We start from the raw sequence: 9,187 nt of genomic DNA, 5'->3' as shown, positions 1-9,187 counted from the left end.
CGTTCATTCGTTCATTCGTTCATTCGTTCATTCGTTCATTCGTTCATTCGTTCATTCGTTCATTCGTTCATTCGTTCATTCGTTCATTCGTTCATTCGTTCATTCGTTCATTCGTTCATTCGTTCATTCGTTCATTCGTTCATTCGTTCATTCGTTCATTCGTTCATTCGTTCATTCGTTCATTCGTTCATTCGTTCATTCGTTCATTCGTTCATTCGTTCATTCGTTCATAATTTACACCGTATGGAGCCGACCCTCGTGCCAGCGCTTGCTTTCTCGTGAATCATACATATCCCGTTCACCGCGCGGTTATTGCAAAACATACAGCAAATATGGACATGGCTGCACAGATGACGCCGCCGATTGCATGCGAGACACATCCTGTCTTCGGCGTTCCAGAGCTCCTGGAGATGGCGCTTGGACATCTGAAGACCAAGGACTTGCTAGTCGTGAGGGGGAAAGTGGGAGGGATGGCTCGGTTTACATGCTTGCCACGGCTCATGTTCATCAGGTCACTCGTCATCTTCGCCACACTGTGCTTCGATCGGTCCGTCTTATGCGCAAGCTCGGACTACTGGCTCAACCACCGGAGGCACGTTGTAGTATGACAGACATGGGCATCCCAAGCATAAAGCATGATCTCTATGTTCACGGCACTACGGCTTTCTTGCGACAATCCCAGGACTCTTCCGAGATCTTCATGGGCAGTCGTGGATCTGAAGGAAAGGCAGTTGAGGGTGCAGCTTACATTTGGAGACGAAATGCCGCGATCAGGCTCCCGACGCAGCGCTGTACGGTTTTACCAGCCGCCGACGAGACAGATGGAGGCGAAGACGCACTGCTGCTGCAAACCGGCGCGTTCGTTTGGTAGAAGCGTGAACGGCTTCACGATTGGCGATCTAACAGAACTTACCAAAACTGAACGAGAGATGCACAGGAAATGTGATCAGACGCAGTCATACGCATGGGTCTCCTTCCACGCGGTGATAGATCTGCAGGCGAGTGATCCGATAGTCATAAACAAGCGCAGAACGGCGTAGGTGGGGCTGTGCAACGACAGTGACAGGATCGTCCAGTGCCCGAGACAAGAATGCACGGATATGGAACGCGGTAGCTGGCGAGGGCGACGATGATCTTCTTGCGGCGGAATTACAGATTGTGCTCTGCCACATATGCAGCCGGGATTCCCATCCATCCTCTCTCGCCTTTGCTTCGGTTCTTTCCGTACAGTGGCAGGCCGAACGTTCAGACGTGCCTGCCCTGTAGGGCATGACCCTGCCAAGCCTTTCCGCCAACCAGCTGTTGAGCGCATTCTCTTCGATTGAGTTTACCAGACGATCAACAGCAGATATGGCAGCAAGCATCAGCGCCATAGTGCGCTCTTCTAGTGCGGCGCAGAGAGCTTTCGACATTGCAGAGCTCCTGGAGATGATATTGCTCGAATTATCCACCGATGAAGTACTCTTAATCATGGAGGTAGTGCAGCACTTACTCCCCAACCTGTTTTCGGAGCTTTGTTGACGCTGTATCGACCACAGGTGAACCATCAGTTCCACGACGCGGTCCTACAATCTGTCCGTTTCACACGCAAGCTGGGCTTAAGTGCTGAGCCACCAGGAACGAACTTCCGCCTCACAGCTGTCGCGCCTCGGTTATCTGGGAAGTTCAGACTCAGGACGCCACGGGCTAGTGAATGGGAGGGAACACGGGTCCAGATCCGGGCCGACTTCGCGAGTAAGTTGCCACGTCTTGGCGCGCGCCGTCGTGCCATGTACATTTGCCAACCGCCGTCCGCTCTGTAGGACGCATGGCCAAAGTCTTTCCAAGCCCATGGTATGGCGCGGGAGCAAGGAGTCACCATGGGCGACCTCTTGGATGTTGCGAAGAACATGTTGAGGAGAACGAAGCTCGAACGTACTCGGAAGAGATGAATGGGGATCAAGGTCCACAGATTTAAGGCCTGGCCCCTTACTTTTGTGGCGATGGTTTCGTTGCTGGCGAGCGATCCAATACTCGCAGGCAACCGTCAAACGGCATAACATGTGGTCGATCGAATTAAACCCGAAAGAGGCGCGCTCGGGAGAGCAAGTCTGCACACTGTATGATTGCAGGAAGGGAGTGACGCGGACACCAAGTGTTGCCGCTTCGAACTCGGCAGTCAGCTCTACCGCATACTCCTCAGATAGTTGTCTTCTTTGATCTTGCTTCTCCGCTTCCCCCTCAGCGCAGCCGTCAGTTCTCCTCGCGCCTCCTCCGCGCTTCTCGCTCCCTCTAACGTGCCATCGCCGGTGGGTAAGTCCACCGTCTGCTCGGTCAGCGGCACTTTCGGCGCCAGAGCCTCCGGATGTAGAAGTGCCTGCTTCCGCAACGCCTTTGCAGCTTTCTGTCGCTGCTTCTTCGACTTGGCTGTCCCGTAAGAGTCAGCAAGCAGAACCGATACTCATCGACTTACCGTCGACATAATAACGCACCAAAAAGGTCACCCTCCCGACCAGCCTTAGCACCTGCATCCTCCTTACTCTTCGCCAACACCGTCCACAGCCAAGGCGGATACTCACCATCCTCCATCGCGATCGGATCGGGCTTGTTCTTCATGAAGTTCAACCCCTTCATCACCGTACCTGCCGGCATACTGCTCGCCGGTAGCTTCGCAGGTGCTTTGGTCTGCTTACGACTTATGGGAAGTTCTTGTCGATCAGGACTCGCGGTCAATGGTGTGCTGATAGGTTGTGCGACGCCCGGTCTTGATGTCGCGGCAGGGCGACCGTCGGGTCGTGGAACATTGGTTGTGGTTGTCTCGGCCGTGACCGGTGTTGAGCGGATGATCTTTGTCGTGGACAAGGCTCGTTTGGAAGCGTGACTGCGGTCATGCTGGGCACTTTGATGCGCTAGCCGGCGGAGACAGCGTTGGCAGATCATTATGTTGTATGTTTATCTAAGTAAGAGGTCACGGTTAACGGCGCAGAAACACATGGGCTACACTTGAGGATGGGAAGCCGCGGGAGTCTGGCTTGGCGAACGAGCAGTCACGTGCACGCGTAGGTTTACAACCGTGGAACGCCTGTTCAAGGCGGGATACGTTGCTGATCATTCTGAGAGTACTATAGGAAGAAGCCGCTGATTCTACAGCCATAGCACTGCCGTTATCATCCTCCAAAGCATAAGTAGCGCCCAGCCCAGCCCAGCTGCAGTTCCGATGGGGTATCAAGCGAGCGTCCTGCAGCACAAAACCCTTCACCAAACACGCCAGATGCCTTCATACACCGTATGCTTGCGCAGTATCTGTATCGGTCCTCGTCATCACTGGTGCGCTGCGTAACATCATTGTATGCCGTTCCATTGCCGTAATACCGGTGACTCGCGCTTAGCTTTCATCAACGGTGGGAACTCCCGCTTCACTCGCTGACGTTTCGGCAACGATGTACGACGGGTGGACTGCTAACCCTGCTCGTCGTCATCGTCATCGTCCTCATCGTTGTGCGTTGCAGGTTTCAGCTTCTTTCCCGGCCCGGACATATCTGCCCTGGCCTTCCTCTTCATACCACCATTAGTGATTGGCTCCGGCTTGATGTCACCATTACTGTCCAGGTCGCCGAGCTGGCCCTTTGCCTCCATGGCCGCAACTTCGTCCGCAGTCAGGAATCTGCCACCAGGACCCCTCGGCCTGCGCATGGCATGGTTGTGTCTCGACTCATGCAGATAAGGCTTGCGGCCTTTGGACGTCAATCTCAGCTGCTCCTCTAGCTTCTGGCGCGCCATACGCCTCTTCAAGATGCGGTGAAACTGCTTTGCGTTGACGTAAAGTGGTGACTCTTCGGCTGTGCCAGCAGCAGGTGCCTCGGGAGACTGATGCGCTTGGGCTTGTTGTGGAGGCTGTTGCTGAGGTGCGGTAGGCGGCCGTGGCGGAGCGGCCATTTGCTGTGGTGGTTGCTGCTGAGTGGCCATGCCCGAGCCATTTACGGAGTGCGACATTCGCCTTGCCTGCTGCATATGCTGAGGCTGCATCTGCGGCGGCATGTTGCTTGCCATCATCGGTGGCTGAGCTGGCGGCATGGTCATGGGTCCTCCCATGGTAGTGCCTGGCACACTCATGTGGTTCTGCCTTGGCGATTGCGGCGCCCTTTGCATCCCAGATCCATCTGCCTTGACCTGCTGTATCCGTGGCGACGTTTGCGGTAGCGAGCCTTGCATTGACGGATCCGGCATGCTGTATGTTGGGTACCCTGACGCTGCGGCGGTTGCCATTGCTGCTGCTTGCGATGGCGAGACGCCATAGTTTGGCTGCAGACCGTATGCTTGGGTTGCGTACTGTGGCTGCATCATCAGATGCTGACCGGCCATCTGCTGCGGTTGTTGATGTTGTGCGTATCCTTGTTGTTGCGTCTGCATCACCGGACTCGCATGGTTTGGTTGAGGTTGCGCGTGGGCGTGTGGGTACGCGGAGGGTTGGGTGTGGTATTGCGGGTACGACTCCATCCTGAGCGAGTCAGGAAAAGGCTGTAGAGATGTATGTGTGGATCAAGGCTGGCGGCGCGTGACCGTCAGGAGTGGCGCCTGTAGTAGTGATGCTGGAAGCCTCGAGGCGGCGAAGGGGATTGGCTTAAGCTATACTGACCACTGATGCGTCAGCCTTAGGTTGCAGCCCAAAATTCAGGCGCGATGTTGTGCACGTATAGCGGTCGTGAGGCATCTGCACGCCACCGCTTCACGCTTCTGCGGTCGGCGCAACGCCTTCCGGCCACGACCAGCTGTTGCAGCAGGGATGACCCTCCGCTGCTAGCTATCACCGTGAGGCGGTGCGGGAACGCGGCGGCGAGCATGCGGCCTATAGTAGGCAAGTACAACAGCCGAACTGTCTTGCGCGAGTGATTGCGGGAAGGTGAGGCTTACCCAGTCGGAAAGCTTAGTCGACGGCTGCTGTGCGATGGCGGAATCTTGCTCCACTGGGTCAGACATTAGCGACCGTCGAGCACTTCTAATACACGAAGGGTACATGGCAAATGCGCGACAACAATTGGGCGGTAAGGTGGGCTAGCATGCTGGTCCGGGAAGCTGTTGGTCGTGCCGTGCATGTGCCAGCGCATCGCCTCCAATCGTGCCAGAGCGGGCCAGCGCATCATGACTCTGCGCGTGTGACGGAAGCTCCATCTCCATTCTCGCACCGCCACATCGAAGAATAATGGGCGGCATCGATGATGAGGCTTAGGAGCTGTCGTGCACATGTCATGATGTCTGCCGTGGGTGCTCGCACTGCTGCTGATTTGGTGTTTGTGAAGCTTCGCCACGTGCTGAGGGCGGTCGCAGCGCGCATATTGGGTCGAAACACATGCGCAAGTACGTGTCGTGGCTCACCTTGTACAGGATATAACTTGGTCGCCAGCGATAACGCTTCCTGTTAAGCCATCAGCATGCTGTCCATTCCCGAGGTCTGCCCTTCGTGCCCGGCGACGCCATGAATGCTCTTCGAGATGAACAATGCGCAGTCGGCAGTCGTCTTGAAGTGCAAACGACAGGCCGAGCATTGTCCCGTCGCAGCGCCAGCCTCATGCGCTTCGCAGCAACACCTCATCACGTTACTTTATGGATGGGTGGTCACTTACCTCGTCCACAGCCGGCGGTGATTGGAGTGCCTGACACAGATTGCTTGACACGCGACGCCGCGTCGGGATCCTCAGCGAACCACGACCCAGTAGACGTGCGACTGCGTGTGATTGGTGACCAGAGAGGGCGCAGAGGCGTGATTGGAGGGATGTCAGATGGCGGCGGATGATGGAAGCGCTGGCTGGCTTCTTATTCACTCGCTAACTTTTTGAGTGCGAGGGGGGCTGAAGCGGTCGCGCGGCGGAGTCCGGGCGCTAAGGAGATTTGCTGGTAATGAAGCTAGGGGCACGGGCATTCGTCATGTGAGGAAGTGTCGATGTCAGTGTTGGACGATAAACTACGCAGGACGTTGCTTCATAACCCGCGAAGGCAGAAGAAGTCAAGTAAGGTAATCATCAAAAGCGTGAGGCGTGGTATTACAAGGGCAGACGAACTGCCGTATCAGCCTCACTTTGGAGGTGACGGGATGCTATGCAACGCGGCCATGAGCCCATGACATGCCTGCAACGCATGGGCCGAAAGCTTCGTGACTTCACCCCTGCTCGGCGCCTGCACGCAATGCCAGATCGCAGGCCTTCTCTCATTCGCTAGGACAATCATTACAGATCTTGACCTCACCTCCACCGTCGCATGCCATCTCCGCCCTACACATTAACAACAATGTGCGCTCGGCATGGCTTCGAGATGCACTCGGTCCGACGGGAAAAGTGCTACCTACGATCGGCCGAGGTATAATATTCTCGACAGCCTGACGCCGTCCTGCGAAGACTCGACGAGGTCATGGACTCCATGGCCATACGGATCGTCGTAATGTCCATGCTGTGAGTGAGCTTGCGTCTCCGTGTCCCACGGTGGCCTTCCCGTGGGAAGGAGTCGACGAATTTGAAGTCGCATCGTGACAACATGTTACACCGATGCCCCTGACCCTTATCCTCCACAACCGCCGCCGATCCTGCGTTTCACGTGCGGCATGGCACATGGTGGTGGTAGTGACGCGGTAGATGACCAGAGGCTCTGACTCCTCCTCGCTCTGTGGGCTGCCTCCTGACGGATAGTGTCGCCGAAGCCTCGAGATCTGTGGGAACAACATACGCGAAAGCTAAGTATCCAAACCCGCTCGGTCGAAGGCGCTCAAAGGATGCAAAGTGGCACACAATAGCGTCCCTGCATGAAGGCTGTGCCTTCGCAGATCACTCCTGAGTTGCGGCAACGCCTCTAGGTTGCGCAGTTACGCAGCGTACTGGCGCTCCATAAAGTCTATAGATGAGGTGTGCAGTCCCAACGCTCAGAGGCCGCAAGCTCTCCAATCCCATGTTTTCCGCCTCGCTGAAGACACCCATCCCGATGCTGCTTACGATCTGCCTGCCACCATGTGAGCAACACGCGATGATCAGCACGGCCATGTGCGATGCACATGGCGATCCCACTAAACATGGACCAGACTGCACCTCTTCTCCCGCCTCTCAACAAAATAACCAACGCACGCCAATTCCTGCCCTCTAGCGCAGGGGACGCTGAAGTAGCCCTGCGCACCTGCTGGGCTATGCCAATTTGCTAAGGCAAATAGCCTATAGTCACTCACCTTGACCTACTGAGCCCATTGCAAGTGACGTCCACCAACTACTCCTGCAGTATTGCAGGTAATGCGAACTCCATATCATCGTCACTGGGAACATCCAGCATGACTGGGAGATTGAAAGGATTCGTCTTGTTACCTTCGACACAGCTTCCGCCCTTAGGTGTCACCGGACATGGCGGGGAGAGACCCCATAGAATGCAGAGCTAGTGCGGTGTCGATAGGCCCAGTCTTGCAATACTCTAGCTGCGCCACAAGATCTCTGGACGTGTTCCGCCTACGAGATCGGGGTCGCTCCAAGGGCTTGCTGATGTCCTGCTGAGTGGCGGCAAGATCTTCCGTCCGCCTAAGCATGGGATCTTCGTAGACTGGAAACGGCGTAGTCTCCCTCTCGTCAATGAGCGATGTTGTGTTCTCGCTGCTCGCCGCCTCACTAACAGGCCGACTGTCGGAGAGCGCAGGATATGTGCATCTCCAAGCTTCACCCGCAAGCGAGTGCGGAGAGACTGGCGTATCGACCATCTGCTTCTGCGTTTTCGGGACCAGTGCGGCGGCAGGAGGCTTTAAGTTGCCCGCATCTTGCTGTGGTCGACCATTGGCTGGCTCGAACAGCTCGCGCTCGAGCTGCTCGCTGACATGCAGTGCCTCTGGAGGAACGCCTTCGCCAGCAGCTTCCGCCTTGTCCATCAGCCACTGCTGAGCCGCCATCAGCCGTGTCTTTACTTTCCGCTTGATGCGTGCTATGTCGCGCAGCTCGTCCTGGACCTCTGCCACTCCCGGATGATGTCGTGATTGAAGCTGCAATCCGGCGTAGTGCTTGTAGAAAGACCTCGCGGCCTCTACCTGCACAATGTATTGCTCCTTGGCTTGCTTGAGTTCCATGAGTTTAGGTGTATCTACCTCGAAGGCACCTCCGACGTCCTCCTTCCACCACATATCATCCCAATCGGAGATGAAAGCTTTACTCGTCGGGCGGGTTATACAATAATCCACTCCCTCGTCAAGCTGCGCTCGACGTTGTTCCAGATCATCCTGCCACCACTGGCGTCTAGGATGGACACTATCAGAGTGGCTCTGGAACAGCACCGTAGTGGCTGGCGCCCAGACTGGCTGAGGCTGTTCAGCTCTGGTCACGGAATGGAACCTGTGCCAACCTCCTCGTGGCGCACTTTGAACTTTCAGAACGCTGCGACTACGTGGTCGCTTTACAAGGGACGCCAGCACACGCTCCAGCTTGTCCTCGGCTCTCTCTGCTGCCTCGGGCATGTCGTACGGGAACAAGGTGTCCTCTCCGTCGGATGGCGATTGCTTTCCGGATGCGACATCTGGTTCTTCGGCTGACGGCTCCTCTGGCTCAGCTGGTGCGGTGTTGGTGTTGATGACGATATTGAGCGCTTTGCGCCGCTCTGGCGGGTAGACAATCTCAAGAATGTGAGGCTCAACGACAGCACTAAGTGCCATCTCCTTTTGCATCGCTCGGAACGGGTACATATGGTATGGCTTCGCTCCCTAGAAGTTACGGTGAGCAATGGATCGCGTGTTGATCTCATGGAGGACCTACCATCGCCTCGAGCCGCTCTTTGTCGCTTCGGAAAGGCTCCGCTTGATACAGCGGGCATTTGTAGATGATGTCTACATCGACAAACCCACCGTCGCGCAGAGCTTCGGCATGCTTGATGCGGGCTTCATGCATCATCTCTCGAATCCGCTCAACGCCAACGAGCGGCTTCCCTGCCTTTACCTCCACGCCAACCATCACATCGTACAGCTCGCTGTCGCGCACGTGCTCGTGGATGAAGTGTGACACTGGCGTCGCAGATATTGGGTCGAGTCTGAAGACAATCATTCGCAAAGAGCTGTACAGCACGTCGTAATGAGTTGTAGAGGGGAAGCAGTGAGATGTCAAGGAGCTCACGCCTCGTCGCTGTTTGTCGTATATCTGTCGTTTGCAATGACTGCGCAGGTCGTTATCGGGTTGCGCACTTGATCTTGACCACTGCTCACGGCGCC

The 9,187-nt window shown here is 56.0% G+C and overlaps 6 protein-coding genes across 6 annotated transcripts; 2 read left to right on the top strand and 4 right to left on the bottom strand.

Moving 5' to 3' along the window:
• Positions 1-332: 332 nt before the first annotated feature.
• BAUCODRAFT_26673 (uncharacterized protein) lies at positions 333-871 on the top strand (the record flags this gene model as incomplete). The annotated part of the gene is made up of 2 exons (XM_007680959.1): positions 333-449; positions 512-871. 2 exons carry the CDS (start codon positions 333-335, stop codon positions 869-871), a joined length of 477 nt encoding a protein of 158 aa, XP_007679149.1.
• Positions 872-1,855: 984 nt separating this feature from the next.
• Positions 1,856-2,971, bottom strand: BAUCODRAFT_238697 (uncharacterized protein). The gene is made up of 3 exons (XM_007681359.1): positions 2,559-2,971; positions 2,472-2,504; positions 1,856-2,406 (listed from the first exon to the last, which is right to left on the bottom strand). The coding sequence occupies exons 1-3, from the start codon at positions 2,917-2,919 to the stop codon at positions 2,165-2,167; spliced, it is 636 nt and encodes a 211-aa protein (XP_007679549.1). The 5' UTR covers positions 2,920-2,971; the 3' UTR covers positions 1,856-2,164.
• A 467-nt stretch (positions 2,972-3,438) lies between these two features.
• On the bottom strand, positions 3,439-3,915 carry BAUCODRAFT_76416 (uncharacterized protein; the record flags this gene model as incomplete). The annotated part of the gene is made up of 1 exon (XM_007681213.1): positions 3,439-3,915. The coding sequence occupies one exon, from the start codon at positions 3,913-3,915 to the stop codon at positions 3,439-3,441; it is 477 nt and encodes a 158-aa protein (XP_007679403.1).
• An 800-nt stretch (positions 3,916-4,715) lies between these two features.
• On the bottom strand, positions 4,716-5,337 carry BAUCODRAFT_238169 (uncharacterized protein). Its single transcript, XM_007681358.1, has one exon. The coding sequence runs from the start codon at positions 5,220-5,222 to the stop codon at positions 4,956-4,958; it is 267 nt and encodes an 88-aa protein (XP_007679548.1). The 5' UTR covers positions 5,223-5,337; the 3' UTR covers positions 4,716-4,955.
• BAUCODRAFT_238168 (uncharacterized protein) lies at positions 5,338-5,967 on the top strand. The gene has a single exon (XM_007681357.1). The coding sequence runs from the start codon at positions 5,453-5,455 to the stop codon at positions 5,768-5,770; it is 318 nt and encodes a 105-aa protein (XP_007679547.1). The 5' UTR covers positions 5,338-5,452; the 3' UTR covers positions 5,771-5,967.
• Positions 5,968-7,013: 1,046 nt separating this feature from the next.
• Positions 7,014-9,167, bottom strand: BAUCODRAFT_238538 (uncharacterized protein). The gene has a single exon (XM_007681356.1). The coding sequence runs from the start codon at positions 8,666-8,668 to the stop codon at positions 7,337-7,339; it is 1,332 nt and encodes a 443-aa protein (XP_007679546.1). The 5' UTR covers positions 8,669-9,167; the 3' UTR covers positions 7,014-7,336.
• Positions 9,168-9,187: the final 20 nt, after the last annotated feature.

Source organism: Baudoinia panamericana (assembly GCF_000338955.1).
Source record: "Baudoinia panamericana UAMH 10762 unplaced genomic scaffold BAUCOscaffold_11, whole genome shotgun sequence".
Lineage (NCBI taxonomy): Eukaryota > Fungi > Ascomycota > Dothideomycetes > Mycosphaerellales > Teratosphaeriaceae > Baudoinia > Baudoinia panamericana.
Note: the sequence above shows the minus strand (reverse complement) of the source record. Positions and strands in the feature narration are given on the sequence as shown.